At 59.5% G+C, this 15,625-nt stretch overlaps 6 protein-coding genes across 6 annotated transcripts; 4 read left to right on the top strand and 2 right to left on the bottom strand.

Annotated features, from left to right (window-relative positions):
• The first annotated feature begins 918 nt into the window (after positions 1-918).
• On the top strand, positions 919-2,341 carry GGTG_07346 (hypothetical protein). The gene is made up of 4 exons (XM_009225170.1): positions 919-1,471; positions 1,538-1,700; positions 1,769-1,878; positions 1,953-2,341. Exons 1-4 carry the CDS (start codon positions 1,356-1,358, stop codon positions 2,128-2,130), a joined length of 567 nt encoding a protein of 188 aa, XP_009223434.1. The 5' UTR covers positions 919-1,355; the 3' UTR covers positions 2,131-2,341.
• GGTG_07345 (hypothetical protein) lies at positions 2,234-4,135 on the bottom strand (the record flags this gene model as incomplete). The annotated part of the gene is made up of 1 exon (XM_009225169.1): positions 2,234-4,135. The coding sequence occupies one exon, from the start codon at positions 4,133-4,135 to the stop codon at positions 2,234-2,236; it is 1,902 nt and encodes a 633-aa protein (XP_009223433.1).
• A 1,657-nt stretch (positions 4,136-5,792) lies between these two features.
• On the top strand, positions 5,793-7,013 carry GGTG_07344 (hypothetical protein; the record flags this gene model as incomplete). The annotated part of the gene is made up of 2 exons (XM_009225168.1): positions 5,793-6,092; positions 6,165-7,013. 2 exons carry the CDS (start codon positions 5,793-5,795, stop codon positions 7,011-7,013), a joined length of 1,149 nt encoding a protein of 382 aa, XP_009223432.1.
• Positions 7,014-10,271: 3,258 nt separating this feature from the next.
• Positions 10,272-10,664, top strand: GGTG_07343 (hypothetical protein; the record flags this gene model as incomplete). The annotated part of the gene is made up of 2 exons (XM_009225167.1): positions 10,272-10,526; positions 10,623-10,664. 2 exons carry the CDS (start codon positions 10,272-10,274, stop codon positions 10,662-10,664), a joined length of 297 nt encoding a protein of 98 aa, XP_009223431.1.
• A 153-nt stretch (positions 10,665-10,817) lies between these two features.
• Positions 10,818-13,862, bottom strand: GGTG_07342 (hypothetical protein). The gene is made up of 5 exons (XM_009225166.1): positions 12,791-13,862; positions 12,609-12,715; positions 11,799-12,537; positions 11,376-11,721; positions 10,818-11,291 (listed from the first exon to the last, which is right to left on the bottom strand). The coding sequence occupies exons 1-5, from the start codon at positions 13,276-13,278 to the stop codon at positions 11,115-11,117; spliced, it is 1,857 nt and encodes a 618-aa protein (XP_009223430.1). The 5' UTR covers positions 13,279-13,862; the 3' UTR covers positions 10,818-11,114.
• GGTG_07341 (hypothetical protein) lies at positions 13,444-15,134 on the top strand (the record flags this gene model as incomplete). Its single annotated transcript, XM_009225165.1, has 5 exons — positions 13,444-13,601; positions 13,672-14,068; positions 14,455-14,520; positions 14,780-14,934; positions 15,014-15,134. The coding sequence occupies 5 exons, from the start codon at positions 13,444-13,446 to the stop codon at positions 15,132-15,134; spliced, it is 897 nt and encodes a 298-aa protein (XP_009223429.1).
• Between the last annotated feature and the right edge of the window lie 491 nt (positions 15,135-15,625).

Below are 15,625 nucleotides of genomic sequence, written 5' to 3'. Positions count from 1 at the left end.
TTTGCGCCGACCGACCGGAGCGGCCTCTCCATAGTTAGCCATCATCTGTGCGTGCACCACGGTCGCGTTGGTACTTTTAGCGAGCCTATCATTATTTCGAGGCTCCCGTCCGTGGGGGCGGTGGCCGTAGTAGCCTGCGCAAGGAGTTTCTAGTCCAGCTACACCATCGCCATCACCACTCCTACTACTGTCGGTGGGCACGAGTGAGATTCTACGCTTCCTTGCCAATGCCGGGCCCAACTAAGCCTGCCCGGTTTCTGGCCCTGGACAATGTCGACAACCCCAGCCTGAACCACTTCCAGTATTTCCCTTCGAGGGCTTACGGGTCAATCCTCGCCACATCGCAACTTCGCGGCTGCCTCTGCTTCAGCACAACTAGGCATCAGCATCTCGCAAGGTCTATCCGGCGCAAGCAACGAGGCTAGGGGAAAGCGAGCGCGAACAGATCCCGCCCTAATGTTGGCTCACATGTGCTTTTTTTTTTTCTCGCAAGCTGGCGGCCCTGGTCCAGCTCCTCGGGAGTCGATGACTCAAGACATGGCCAAGATTGACGCATCTGTCTCCTTATCCTGTCTTGCTGAAGGAGGGAACGAAACACTGCGAAAAGGGGCGAAATAAGTGATCCGCCGACCACGACAAAGTTGCAGTGCCCCTTTGCCCAAGTCGGAGGTGAAATCTTACTATTTCACGATGTCGATGCGGGCGGGAGCCCAAACGAGGGGGTTTTACACAACATAACGACCTGGCAAAGTCTGTGAGTATGTGGTTTGATGGCTGAAAACGAAGCCTGCACAGAGGGCGGTGACAGGGCGGGCATGTCGGAGGCCAGTGGCATGTTTTAGGCATGCCCGCCCAAGTGGCAGCCTGGGGACCCCCGATCGGCCCCTAACGTACAGGGCCCAGGGATCACAAACCCTAAGTGCGGTGGATGCAAAATACATTTTCTTCCTGAGAAAACCAAGCCAAACTGATGTACCACCAGGATCCACCGTACTAAAATTTGTGGTCCCTGAGATCTGTAGGTACCTTTCCGCATAGCTAGGGCTTTAGAGTTCAGGGGAGTACACGGGTGCGCGGGGAGGCCGCAGAGGGAGGCGCAGAGCAGCCGGTTCAGGGATCGCGTCTAAATATAACGTGGAAAGGAAAGGGGTAAAAATGTCGCGATGCTTGGCTTGGTATATATTCTGCTGGAGACTGCCGATGGGAGACTTCATTTTGTTTTCCTCCTTAGCCTCTGCGCTTCACTCTCATTCACTTACCTTGTCGACTCCTCTCGCCAGACGCCAGCCGCCATCCGCCGCCATCCCCACGCCAAGCACCTCTAGTTTGTAGCAGACAATCACTCTTCAGTCAACATGAAGACCGGACAGGCATTTTTCGTCCTTGCGGCAACGGCGGTCGCTGCGCTGAACATGGAAGGATTCAGTCCCGAGAAGGGCGTCCAGCCCGAGTTCAGGACCTTCTACGAAGCGTGGGTGGCTAGAATCCCGTCAGCCCCTGGATAGGGACATCAACTGACAAAACCCCATGCTTCCAGACTGGTGGGCCAAGCAGACAACGCGACGGCGACGACGTCATTCACCGACTTCTTCACCGCCGACGGCCATCAGACGACGCTCACGCTTGACTGCGTGGGGCCCGAGAAGATCCTCAGATGCAAGCAGGGCTTCCTGCCTCCCGACGGCAGCAAGACTCTGACGGTGAGCTTGCCTTGTTACCATCTGACTGCAAGAGCATAGATTGACAGGGGCCAACTTTCTTCAATTAGCATTTCCCCGGTAGGGCCTTCATCTTCAGCAATAGCGCCAACGCGACTGTGTACGAGGTTCAAGGGCGCATCGAGCACAACTTTGTCAAGGGCAACTGCTCGCAGAATGTGTAAGTCATGGGAGATGACGGCATGACTCCGAGACTTGGATTGAAGAAGAACTTTCTTGCTGACCTTTCTCCAGCTACAAAACTCGCTACACAATTCTCAAGACCGACCAGCGCGTCGAGGCTGCACCAAACCTGAACCCCAAGCCGCAGCACCAAGTCACGTCATACCACGACTACTTCATCGACCCGCCTGTTGTTCCCAACGGCGTCCCCTGCGACAGCCTCAAGGGTAAGGCCAAGACAAAGGCATGAGTGTTCTGCTCAAGCCGGTAGGAATATGGAGGGGAGAGAGATAAAACAAAGTGGCATGTATTACCAATTATGACGATAGACATGGAAATGCAAGCGAAATTGTTCAGCGACCAGTACCCTTGAGAATGTCGTCGGCAATCTTCTCAGCCAGCGCGTAAATCGTGGCCTGCGGGTGTCCCGGCGGCAGCAGCGCGAAGCTGCTCGCGTCCACGACCCTCAGCCCCCTGACGCCGATGACGCGCGCGGCCGAGTCGACGACGGCGGCCGGGTCGTCCACCCGGCCCATGCGGCAGGTGCAGGCAGCGTGCCAGAGCGTCATGGCGGAGGCGCGGATGGTGGCGAGCAGCTGCTCGTCGGTGCGCACGGCGGGGCCGGGGAAGTACTCGACGTCGTCGGCCAGGACGGGCCGCATGGCGGGCGAAGCAAAGGCGGCGCGGATGCGGCGGTAGGCGGCCACGGCCACGGCGGCGTCGGTCGCGTCCGTCAGCCAGCGCGGGTCGATGGCGGGGTGGTCGGCCGGGTCGGCCGACTTTAGCGTCACGGACCCGCGCGACAGCGGCGCCATCAGCCCGGCAAGGATGGTGGCGTACTGGTGGCCGTCGCGCGGCTGCGACGTCAGCAGGCTCTTGAAGTCGCCGATGTAGCCGGCCGCGCTGAGGTACTCGATCTCGGGCCAGTCGGGCGGGAAGGCCGCGTCGAGCGCGGCGCCAGCGGCTGGCGACACCAACTCCCGCGGCGCCTTCTCCCATGCCAGAAAGTCAGCGGTGGGGCTAGATAGCGGGCCGCGCGCGAGAAGCGTGTAAGGGCCCGCGAACTGGGTGGCCAGATAGACGGGGTCGTTGGCGAGGCGGGTCAGCGTCTGCACGCGCACGCGCCACGACGGGCCGAACATGACGTGGTCCTCCATGCCCTGCCCGACGCCCGGGCGGTCGGCGACGACGGGGATGCTGAACCTTTCGAGGTGGGCGCGCGGCCCCACACCCGACAGCATCAGCAGCTGCGGGCTCTGCAGCGCCCCAGCCGACAGGATCACCTCGCGCCGCGCCCGCAGCGTGTAGCTGGCGGCCGCGCCGGCCTTGCCTAGCGGCTCGGGCGAGACGACGACGCCCGTGGCCCTCTTGTCGCCGTCGAACAGGATCTTGCGCGCTAGCGTCAGCTGGTAGACCTTGAGGTTGCCGCGCCCGGCCGCGGCGGCCAGGAACGACGTCTGGCTCGAGTCCCGCTTCGCGCGGCCGGGCTCGATGGTCGTGGCGCAGTACCCGGAGCCGGCGGCCTGGCCGCTGTTGAAGTCGCGGGCGGGCGGGATGCCGATCTGTTCCAGGGCCGGGCCGAGCCAGGTGCTGAAGGGCTGGGCGTAGTTGGGGTACGACACGCGTAGCGGCCCGCCGGCTGGCGAGAAGGCCGAGGGGTCGAAGCTGACCGTGGCGTTGGGGAAGCGCGTGGCGCGCGGCGGGTGGAACTGGACACTGCGCTCCAAGTAGGGCAGCAGGCTGTCCCAGCCGTAGCTGTCGTCGCCCACGGCGTCGGCCCACTTCTGGTACGACTGCTTGGTGCCGCGCTGGTAGATCATGAAGTTGCGCGCCGACGAGCCGCCCAAGCACTTGCCCCGCGCGTAGTGGATGCTGCGCCCGCCGAGCCCCTCCTGCGGCTCCGTCACCATGTTCCAGTCCACCAGCGGGTTGGTGTCGAGCGGGCTGGACCCTGTGAACAAGATGTCGCCCGCGGGGGTCTGGCCGATGATGGGGTTGGTGACCTGGTAGAAGGTGCCGCCCTCGACCACGGCCACGGTGAGGCTGCTGTTGGCGGTCAGTCGGTTGGCCAGCGTCAGCCCTGCCGTTCCGCCGCCCACGATCACGTAGTCGAAGACGGCATCCTTGCCCTCCTCTCCGGCGAGGCTGCCAAGCTGGCGTTTTTGTTCCTGGTGGAGTCGGGCCTCCGCATCGACCAGCGGTGTTGCTGCCGCCAGCGCGGCCAGCCCCGGAACAAGGAGGACTTGGAGAAGCATTTGGTGTTATCGAGTTGGGCCCTGTACGTAGATAAAGACTTCTTGCAGAGACAGAGCCTGTTAGAGAGACGTCGGCTGCGTTGATTATATACACATTCCCGGGTCCGGCTCGTGTCATGGACACCCATGATGCGTCAAGGTTCGTGGTGCCATTCCACTGCGGCCGAGGCTCCTCCGAGCCTTGTAATTGATTTTGTGGTCTGTTTTCGGCGGGAATAATAAAGCTATTAAAACCTTGTCCCGCTCAGGCAACAGATCACCTCGCACTACACCGAAGCGGTGCTAGCCCCTGATCTTGGCGACATGGCGCCCGCATTCGATCTGCGAACCGGGGCCGAGGAAATTTCGTATTCGGAACCGCCGCCACGATCCCGCCAAACAACTGCGTCTCTGATATGGCGTGCACCCGGGACAAGCGCCGCTGCCGAGGGGCCCAACAACGTGCTCTCCGCATCAGTCACAGGCCAATCAATGTAGCGCAGTCATTCTAGGGCTAGTCACAGGGAGAGAGATCCTATCTATAGAGCTAGCTGGGATGAGGATACCATCCAGACGCTCGCTTTCTGGTAGACAGGAGGGTTTTGGTATACGGTGATCGACTGGGGGAAGCAGCCGAGTTCTATGGTGATGGACAGGCGCACATGGCGAGACGAGATATCACAAAGGTGACGATACTCCTATCTACGTATATAGCTACCATTGTCAAGAACGCCACATGGGCGAAGGACCAGGCTCCGGCTCCGGCATAAGGTACTGAGCCCTCATGCCATACTATCAGAGAACAGCATGGACCTGAGGCAGTACCCAGCAGCTCTCTCGCCTTGTGGGCTACCCTTCCGCTCGACGGGGCAACACGGTGCATGAAGCTCCTTGCTGCCTGGACGACGTCCCACTCTCCTCTCGGTGGCGACAAACGGCCTCTCCCAGCGTGTCGGCACCCACCATCTCCTCACGCGTCAGCACCTAGCAACAGGCTGCCAGACTCCCGCCGCCCCATCACGAAGGAGAGACGTGAAGGCAGCTGCGTCTCCACTCTAGGTCGCGGGAGTTGTTTGCTTCCCCACCCACCTACCGATGTAAACAGCTCCCCCTCCTCTTCTCCCACCCCGACGGTCTCTCTTCCTTCTTTCCTCCTCCACCAACAGCCAGTCTCGGCAGATCTTCCTCTCTCGCCTTTCCATCAGGAACGAAGCCTTGGCTGAACGACCTTGCATCTCCACCAACAACGGACTCTTCGCTACCTCGACCACCCCTTTGCATCTCCTTCTACATCGCCAGAAACCGCTGCGCGGCCGCCATCTACACGCCGACCTAGCGTCCGCCTCCGTCATCACACGCGTTTACCTATCTTGTTGTACTCGCTTGCTCTCATCCTCATCTACTATCTTGCTCTTCCATCCTTGCCCTTCTATCTTGTTTGGCCATCTTGCCCTACCAACTTGCTGTCATCTTGCTTCCTCTTGTAAGTTTCCGATAACTCTCACCAGCTATCAGCGCAGACACCTTTCCGTAGCCCCCCTAGCTAAACACCAAGCCCAGGCAACCTCTCCACGACAGCCTTACTACCACCCGAGAGCATCTTGCATTTGCTCACCGATATCGGCCTCTCATCAGCGCGAAAAGAGCCCTGAACCTCGACTTAGTCTCATCGACAACCATGGTGATGTCGCGCCGCCAGGCTTTCAAGGACAAGCTTCGTGCTTCGTCGAATACCCTCCGCGTGCAGACCAAGCACCTCGGCTGGAGGCTCAAGAGCAAGGCCGGAGACGTGATCCGCGCTGTCTGCAACGCGGGGTCTGTGGCTGCCACTGCGGCTGTTCCCATGCCGTTCATGCCCATGGCGCCGATGGCCCCCATGCCCGCCATGCCCGCGCGTGGGCCGCGCAACCCCCTTCCCGACTTCCGCTTCCCGCGCGAAGTTTATCGCACTGAGCACCTGGTTCAGGTCCCTAGCGGTGTCTAGAACACACCGCCTAGGGAGCCTGCCACAGCTGCTCCGCCACATGATGAGTCTGCCACGGCTGCTCAGGAAAATAATGAGACCAATAGCTTCGAATACACTCCCAGCCTCCTCTATGACGAGGATGCTGCAGAGAGCAATACGACGGAAGCCACCAACTCTCCCGGCCATCCCGAGTCTCCCGGCAGTCCTCTGAGCTCTGAGGAGAAGATCGGCCAGAAGCTGATCAAGGTCGCCGCCGCCCGAGATGCCCAGGCCACCGACAAGCCTCGGCTCCAGGTCCGCGTCCGGAGCGGCTCCTCAACCACTCGCAGCGGATCCTTGGCTACCCGCAGCCGGACTGTCACTCCCACGACACCTGTCACGCCTACCACTCCCATGGCTCTGACATTCAGCGCCGTGATAGTCACCTTCGAGTATGCGCCCATCGAGGCAAGCTCCGAGGTCACTGCCCACGACAAGCAGCTGGGCAAGCCTCACCGCACAGGCCGGATCTTCAACAAGGAAGACATCGCCCTCATGGAGCAGATCATGGCCCATGAGGCATATCTGGCGCGATGGGCATCGCCCGAGGGAGACGATGGCTCCGAGCCCGACCTGGAGGGTTTTGACGCCAACGACATTGAGGAGGTCTTTGGATCTGCGGTCGGCTACGACAACCGGGATGAGTACTACGACGAGATCAGGAAGTACCTGACCCCATCGCCGGACTCGCAGGAGGAGGCCGACAGTTACTCCACTGGCGAGGGCGATGAGGACATGGTCATGAGGGAGACAGCTCTGAGCCTGCCGACCAACGGCAGCACCGCCAAGCCCGGCGCCGACAACACGGTTGGCATTCTGGACACCATCTTGGAGGCCGACTTCGAGGGCTCGGAGGCATCCCTTCTCGAGGCCGCCCTAGAGATCGCCGCCTAGTCACGCCAGGTACTGATGGCGGTCGCAGTCAATGGCCCTGCCACCAGGCCTCAACTGGATCATCTTACGAGCAGGTGCAAGCATCGCAGTCCGTCTTTGGGATACAGGCATGACGCATCATGTCTCGCTGAGAACACTGCCCTTGTTCTTCTGACGATGCCATACCTCTATCTCTTACCTTTTCCCGCATGGGAGGAAATTTTCCCCATCTTTCGCCAAAGTCTTGGAGCAGACTCAGACATTGCGCATCACTATCTAGCACTTCTCCCTTTTCCCATTAACTTTAGCACCTCTCTCATTTCTAGCCAATATCTTGGAGCAGACTCAGATATCGTGCATCCCTGCCTAGCATTTCTATCTTGTCCTACCAATCTGGACATCCTGCTCAATTTGGCCAACATCTTGGAGTAGACTTAGACGTTGAGCATCATATTCGGGATCGCTTCGCTCACACATAATATTTGCTTTTTTTTTGTCTAATTTTCCCCTTGTCTTTTGGCGGTTTTGTTTCGCTTTCGTATCAGCACATCGGTGTGAGCTGGAGGGCGGAATACCATATTGTATTGCACGCCCTGTTGGAGACTTTGTGTGCTCGTTACCACCTGTCAACTTCCCCTGTCTTTTATCTCTCTCGGTTTGTTTACTGTCGGTTTGGCTTGGTGAGGCTTGGGGAACAGGTAATTGTCACGTTTTTGGCAGCCGCTTTGTTGACGGCACCGCTTTGTGGTGGGCAACACAGTATCCATGTGTTATCTCTTTCATAATGCCTTCTCACCATAGCAGTCAGGCACTCATCCATACCTGAGTGAAGCGTAAACAATGAAGCACAGGTGAAAAAAAAGCCAACGTGAATCCCATTTAGGGTATTGTCCCATTTCATAGTCCAGAAAAGAAGCATGTATAGATCGCAGAGTGTCGACTCCCTTGATCCTATTCAATTTCCATCTCTATCAGCAACCCACACAGCTAAACACTCTAGATCAACCAGCCCACATACAACCGAGCAACCCTAGCCTCAGAACTAGCAACACCCGGAATTCTCGCCAGAATACCCTTGACAACCATCAAGATGGCTCTCGCGATCTGCGGCGAGTGCGGCAAGGCCTACTCCCCGGTCACGGGCTGCCCTTGCAAGAACCCGCCGCCGGCTCCGGCCCCTTCACCCGCTTAACTGCCTTCGGCGGCCCAAGCGAGAATGCACCAGTCTTCTGCCCTTCTCTCGGTCAAGCCTCGGCACGGAAACAGTAATCGGTCCCACACTAGGATCAGACTACGCTAGCTTCCAGTGCAGGGCCTGGATATCTGGCGCTAGGCCCAGGGAGGCAACGTAGTGATGACTTCTTAGAGTAACCAATACTACCACTATCTAATCAGAATGCTAGACTTCAGCATTGCCCTCATTGATATCTCTTGCTTCTCATGCGAATACGCAGAGCTTGCGGACCCCAGTAATGGACATGCGGCGACTGCCGTGACCTCCTCTTATGCAGTCAGCTAGCCGCCCCCGCTTTTTTTCTTTCTTCGCCTGCGGCCTGCCCCCGCTCCTGCAGTCAGCGTCGCATTCACAGGTTTGATTTCTTTCCTCTTTCGAGCTGTGCAGCGGCTGGTTGCTTTATGAGCTGAACATAAATGGGAACCTCCGGCAACATCCGCGCAAGGCTGTGGGAACGGAGCTGATTGGCACCATTGCCGAGAATCGTAGGCTTTGGCGACCTCGCAGACGACCCTCTGCCACCGCATCGTACTTGTGCATTTCAAGATGAGGGGTTCCCACACTTTGTTAAAGTTTGCTGTTAATTCCTTGGAGATACGTGTTGGCCGAAAGGGGTTACCCGATGAATTATCCCTCAGCTTTGCAATTTAGGAAGGTCTTACAATCAGGGGCTGTGGAAGAAAGAGCAAGCTGCCTGTTCGACAAGGACACCTCGGATCGTAGGCCTTGCTGTTGTTTCCGGAACGGCCTCCTAACCGGCAATGTGCGTGTGTCGGACTTGGAGGGCCACCAGATCCCGTGTGCTTTGTAGCCAAGCGGTTGTCGGAGATTTTCGTGGAAACGCAAAGACAACTAGAGCCTGCGGAACTCCTAGAATTCGACTTCATCACAACACCCAAGTCGGCCATGATCCTCGGCCTTCTTGTCAGCCCCTCGATCCTGGTGGAGCGAATGTCGGCCCCTTCGCCTTTCCTCGGTGCCGAGCTTGGGCTTACGGATGACGAGCGTCCCAACGTTCCATTGCGAGAAAGGGATATGCTCAACAGGCCGCATAGTCGTATCACTCGCTCGCGCATATTCCGCCGGGCGGGACAGTGGTGTAGACGCGGTTCTGCCAAGCGCGCAAAGACACGGGAAGGGAAGGTGTCACAATGCCATGGCGGACGTGCAAGCCGGAATTGCAAGCCGACAGCTGTTCGTTAACGCCAAGAGCCCAGAAACAGGATCATCTTTGGTAAAGAAAGAGATGCAGAGACGGCGTCGATGCGACATGTCAGCCTGGCTAGGTGTCTGCGTGTTAATTATCAGCATTATGGTGTGATTTGGAGGCTTGGGAACCAACGGGGAGGGGTAAACTTCCCGACTTTTATTGCCCAAGGTGTAAGCGAGCTGTAATATATGCAGCCCCAAAGCCCAGGGCAGAGTCTGTTGGGGAGCGCCAAGGTTGTGGTTCTCTGGTTGCAGGAGCTGCTGCACGATGTAATAGGCCGGCTGAATTCGTATACCTGGGAGTCGGCTCGGCAGCGGTGGGCTGACGCTCTCTTCCCCGCTTTCTCGCCCAGGCACTCAAGGCAGACCTGCACCTCGATGGCTTGACCGGTGCCCGGATTGGGAGAACAATAACACGCAATGGGGGTGTCGGCCATTCTGCACGTCAGACACTGGCCTTGGAAGTGACAGACGAAAATACGATGTGCCAAGCCGGCGCGGGCAGCCGACGATGTTCCCGTCAAGGCTGCATCGGGTGTCTCACTGTCTTGTAGAGAGCTACATCGGGTGTCTTGTAGAGAGCTATACGAGATCCTTCGTTTGTTCGCCGTCAAGTTCCAACAGGACCGGGCTGGATACCTCTATGTTGCTGCATCTCGGTCCATGAATGCACCAGCTCCCTCGGTGTATAAATATCCCAGAGCCCTCAACGTCTTCCTGCTTTCCTCTCTTCTCTCATCAGGCCGCACCCGCTCCAGCACAGCCAGCGCCAGACTTCATCCGCCAACCTGCCCTGCCAAAAGCCGCTTTCATTAGCCCTTTTTCCAACGCCCAAAATGAAGTTCTCCGTCGTCCTTCTCTTCGCCCTCGGTGTTGTCGCCGCCGTGATCCCGGAGGAGTCCCCCGTCGAGATCCGCGAGGTGGAGGGCGAGGAGGAGCTCCTGACCCGCGAGGAGCCCACCGATGATGCCCTGTTCAAGCGCCAGTGCTCCACCTTCACGTGCCTTTCGCCCGTTCGCATCGAGGCTGCCGCCTGCCGGTGCAGCCAGCGCAGCCCCTGCGCGCTCTACGCCTGCCGGGCCGGCGCTCGTGTATGTTTTGCTCCCAGCCGCCCCGGCCCGCTTTGCTAGTGCCGTTTTCCCGCGAAAGAGACCGCGATGCTAACGGCTCACCATGCTACACCTTAGGCCTACTGCGGTTCCGGCGTCACACGCTGCGTGCGTGCTTAACGGTCCCAGGACACGCCCGCTCAGTACCCGCCAAAGTCCGATTTTGTAAGTTGCTTCTTCAACGGTAGAGGGAGTATCTCGGCTGACAAGACAGCAGCTACTGCAGCTGGCGTATGGGGACCACATCGGGGGGTTACAAGCGACTGGAATGTGCAGGAGAAGCGGAAACGTTTTCTATGTAGGATTTCCTATCTTTCCACTCGCCCCAGTCCCTCCTTAGAAACAAATAAATAAACTACAGGCCTGTGAAAACTCTGCTGGCGAACGGCGGTACTCGGGAAAAGTAGCACATTGGCAGTCAGGCATACAAGGGGCCTCACAAACGTTGCAGGCACGAGGATAACGAACGCAATCTACCACATGGAGACGGGCATCCGAGAGCCTTTCCAACAATAATAGCACATGCGACAGCCTGGCCCCTGGTCAAACAATGGCATGAACAAAGGCTGGTCAATGCAGGAGTCGCTCTCCGACAAACACGCTGCCAATAAATGCCAAGGATGAGCAAACCAAGGAAACAATGTGGCTGGCGGACAGGCCGTCAATATAGGCTCGCACCACGGCGTCCGCGACCCCCTTGTCGGCCACGTCCAGGTAATCGATGCTGGCTGCGGCCTTCGTGATGATCTGCAAGGCGGTCCATGAAACATCAGCGCCTGTTTCTGGTCAGGGGTTTCGGCGCAGACGCCGAGGAGACATTTTGGTACTCACCTCATCGCGCATGGCAAGGTCGAAGCCAGCAAGCGCGAGCAGCGCATCCAGCCTCGCCCTCATGACTCCCAGCGTGACGGCGTTGACCGCGGCGAGGCCGAGGGTGCTGGCCACGGTGCTGACGAGGAAGAGGCCCGACATGGCGGCGGCCTTGTGCGACGGGTTGATGGTGGCCGCGATGGCCACAAAGATCACGGTCTGCACGATGCCGGTGCCCATGCCACCGGGAAGGATCTCCAGGGCCTCCCAGGCGCGCGTGTGGCCGTGCCAGCGCAGCAGGATGATGAAGTAGGCTGACGAGGACAGGGCGGTGGCGCCGATCAAGAGGAGCTTGTACCGACCGGTCCTGCGCAGCGAGAACATGGGGTAGCGTCAGTCATGCACTATACCGCGTTGGAAATTCGAAAATCATAGTAGACAAACCTTTTGATTACCAGACCGCCCAGAATAGCACCACAGGCGTTACCAATAAACGCAGGGACAAGAGAGGCGCCCGAGGCGGCATTGGACGACCTCTGCGTGACCTGAAAGTACAGCGGGACAGCAAAGGTAAGCCCAAACTGGGCGGCCGCCTGGGTGCATGCGACCAGGTACAGCAGCAGGACGTCGCGGTGCCGCAGCAGGTCGATGGGGAAGATGGGCTCGAGCGCCCACCGCTCCTCAACCGCGACGAACAGGGCCCCGAAGACGCAGGCGGCGGCGGCCAGGCCCAGGACCGCTGGGTTGCGTGTCCACGGGATATCGCTGGCGCGGCTGACCTCGATGGGCAGGAGGACGCAGACGACAGTCAGCGCGAGGAGGGCGGCGCCAAGAAAATCGATCCGGGCGAGTCCTTGCGGCTGCCGTGCAGGTGGCTTCGCATGCTTGCTTGGCGACATCGGCCCCGACTCCTGAGCATGGTCGTCGGCCTGATCGGTCGAGCGAGGCTCTGTACTGGACACATGGGTGACCGAATGGGACTGGCCGGGGAGATTGGAGGGCATCCTGGACAGACAAAAGACGATCGCGGCACAGAAGATGGGGACTTGGCCCATGAATGACAGGCGCCAACCGACCAAGTCAGCCAGCAGACCACCGAGGGGCGCTCCGAGGCTCCTTCCGCTGACGGCAGCGAGGTTGATGCCCGACTGCCAGCTCGCTGCCTCGCGCAAAGGAACGATATCTGCATTGCTGACCCATTAGTGAGCGTTCATGGCTGGCCATCAAAATTTGCCTGGAGCCGGTCAGCGCTACCTGTGATGATGAGCAAGCCCAGGACGTTCAGGGCTGCGGCTCCACAGCCGGAAACAACCCTCCCGAGGACAACCTGGGCCATAGAACCCCCGGCACCGATCAGGGCGCTGAAGGGGGGGCGTACAATCAGCCATTGTTGCATAACACGCTGGTAGTCAGCAAGTCAAAGAGGGTGACTTTACCATCCAAGGGCAAACAAAGCGTACGCCGCAACCAAAACTGGCCTCCGACCATACATGTCGCTCAGTTTGCCGTACTGTTTGGTGTCCTGTTTAGCCGAGGCACCCGGTCCGAAAATGGACGCGACCAAACATACAATGGACTGCGTGGCGGCGCCCGCCAGCTGGAAGGCGACAAACAGCCAGCTCGACCATGACAGGGCGTCAAACTCAGACGCGATGGTCGGGTGGGTGGCCAGCACCAGCGACCCGTCGACGTTGGACATGAAGGCGCCCGCAACCAGCACGAGCACGATGCCGAGGACCGTGACTGAAGAAGGCGCCGCGGCGCTGACGGCACCCGGCTCCGCTCCTGCCGCGTCTTCGGGATCGGCGGTAGCCGCATCGCTGGCCGGTGCGGCTTGGGAGACGGCCAGGGGTTGGCCCAGCAGGGGCGAGGTCTCGTCGTGCACGATGGGTGCGGCGGCGAGCTCAGGGGGTTGGCCCGCCATTGCGCCGGGAAAGCAGCGGTCAGGGAGGGGGCTTTGTGAACGGCGAGGTGAGGACGAGCGGCTCGGGTCCGTCGATGGTTGTGGTTGTCGTCATGCTGGGCTTTTCGAAAGCAGCGGCGGTCAGAAAATGGGGTGCAAGTCAGGCGGCCGGCACCGGTGTGAGCCATGCAGCGAGCCATGCAGCAAGCCGTTATCGAGGCCACCAACACGGAGCCTCCACAGGGCTGTGCTACCATCTTCCCCCGCGTTGGGGGCAACACCCACCCCACTGAGCAGCCCCCGCTGGTGGCCCGAAAGCGGAGGGGCTCAATTAGGGCCGAGTGGTAATACACAGTAAATGATTGCACGAGTCTCTGCTGCCACGCCCCCCACAGACGGCCAACCGAACGACAGTGGCCGGGAACGAACGTCTTTGCCGAGGTTGCCGAGGCCGCATCGCCAGGTTGGAATCGCGGTGGTGATAGGCCGGCCTCAACCCTCCGTGTTCGCTGTCGAGGTCGGCGTCGTCGGACGAAAAGGCCAGACGGGCTTCCCCGGACTCGGCGTTCGGCTCGAGTTGCGGACGCCCGCCAACTGCCGTCTGCTTGACGACCCAATCGCCTCTCTGCTGGCAGCCCGTCCCATCTCAGACTGGCAGCCCATCCAAGGCCAGCCAGGGGTCACTCCCTACCTGCGACGGCCAACCGTCGACCATCCCTACCGTCCTACGGGGAGCGCCTGTCAGCGCAGCTCTGCTCAGACCTGTCAGGCTGACGGGCGGGCGTGGCGGACCGACCAGGACTCTGCGCAGGTTGGTCGCTTGATGCCAGTCCGCTGCCCTCACAGAGTGTCGAGGGCCTTCGTCATAGAACCTGTTGTTATCCCATGAGGAAACCGTCGGTCGGAAGCTGGACGCCAAACAGCGACCAAAATACCCAGCCTATGTACCTGGCACAGCCGCAAGCCTTGGCCCGAAACCAGAGCCCATGACGGCACGCGGACAGTACCCTGCCGGCGACTTCGGTGAGCGCATTGGGCATTGTCGCTGGCAAAGAAAACAACTGTCGGGATTAGAGCGATGGCCAAGGTGTGAGATTCCAGACGGCGCATGGGCAGCGGGAATCAGCAAAGTGCACGGTACACACGCAACCCCTCGAATAATAATAGAAGTGCAGAAAAAAGCAACCGGCAACCCAGCGGGAGCAGCCGCCGGCGGGATGGAAGGATTTGACGGGAGGCCGCATGCTGTCTCGGGACCCGGGGGTAAGTATTGGCGGTTACACGGAACATCATCTCATCTCGTCTGGACATCTCGTCTGGACGCGGAACCAGCTTGGTCACAAAGTTGTCCAAGCGCGAGAGGGTGTTTGGTGGACTAATCGGAAACGAGGGAAAACAAGAAAACAAAGTGGCCAGGCAGAGCTGAATTGCAGGCTGACTTGGCTCTCTGTCGAAACGAGATGGATTGAGTTGGTTCACGATACGAGGCTTGACGTGGTACTGTGGCTGGGGAAAAAACAAGCCAAAGGTTGAGCCAAAAGTTGATCCCGGCTCCCGACTCCCGTTCCTGGTCTGTGGCGCCGCGAGCTCAGGAAACCGAGACAATGCCTTCCATCTTCCCCAGACTAGCAGGACGGAACAGGCGGGCACAAGATCTGTGATCGACGAGCAGACTAGGTCGGTATCCGGCTTGGCGGGAACAGAGGGCCATGCGCGACTGCGTCACATGGATTGTGCGAACGCAGCGGACGACTAGTCCATGCATCATCAATGGCTGGCTGGCGGCAAAGGCGCCAATGTGGCAGGCAGCAGGCGGGCAGCAGAGCCCGAAAAGGCTCGGACTGGCCGACGACGGCGACTGGGAAGTGAGCAGCTAGGGCGACCGGCGACTGGGCAAGCCGGCCCATCCATAGCTCGAGAAGCGCGGATGGGTAGCGATCCGACGACGGCGCGTCGACTCGCCCATCGCCGTTGGCCAGCCACTCGAGCCCGGGGGAACCCCGAGGGCGCAAAGGAGCTCGACATTGAAACAGGCGACGCGCACGGCGAAAACCTTGCAGAGTCGCGCGCTAATAAAAAAAAATTAAAAAAAAAAAGACTTCGAGCCAGCAAAGCTTATTCGCCTAAGCTCAGCGCTCCCAATTGGATTCGCTCGAGTCAGCTCGGGAGGCTGATGTGCCGAGACGAAACAAGCAGTCCAAACCGTAAACGCCCAAGACCGAACGGCAACCCGAGCTCCCGTTTTGTTGCTCAAGCTTGAGCCCTGGACCCGAGACCAGCCGTCTAGCTCCATCCAGTTGCTGCAACCATTCTGAAGCCAGCCCCGCCGCCACCGCCCATCCACACCCCCCCTGCCCTCAGTAACCCT

The sequence above is a fragment of the Gaeumannomyces tritici genome (genome assembly GCF_000145635.1).
Source record: "Gaeumannomyces tritici R3-111a-1 unplaced genomic scaffold supercont2.3, whole genome shotgun sequence".
In the NCBI taxonomy this organism is placed as follows: Eukaryota; Fungi; Ascomycota; class Sordariomycetes; order Magnaporthales; family Magnaporthaceae; genus Gaeumannomyces; species Gaeumannomyces tritici.
The sequence above is the reverse complement of the archived record's forward strand: the minus strand, read 5'-3'. Positions and strand labels throughout refer to the sequence as shown.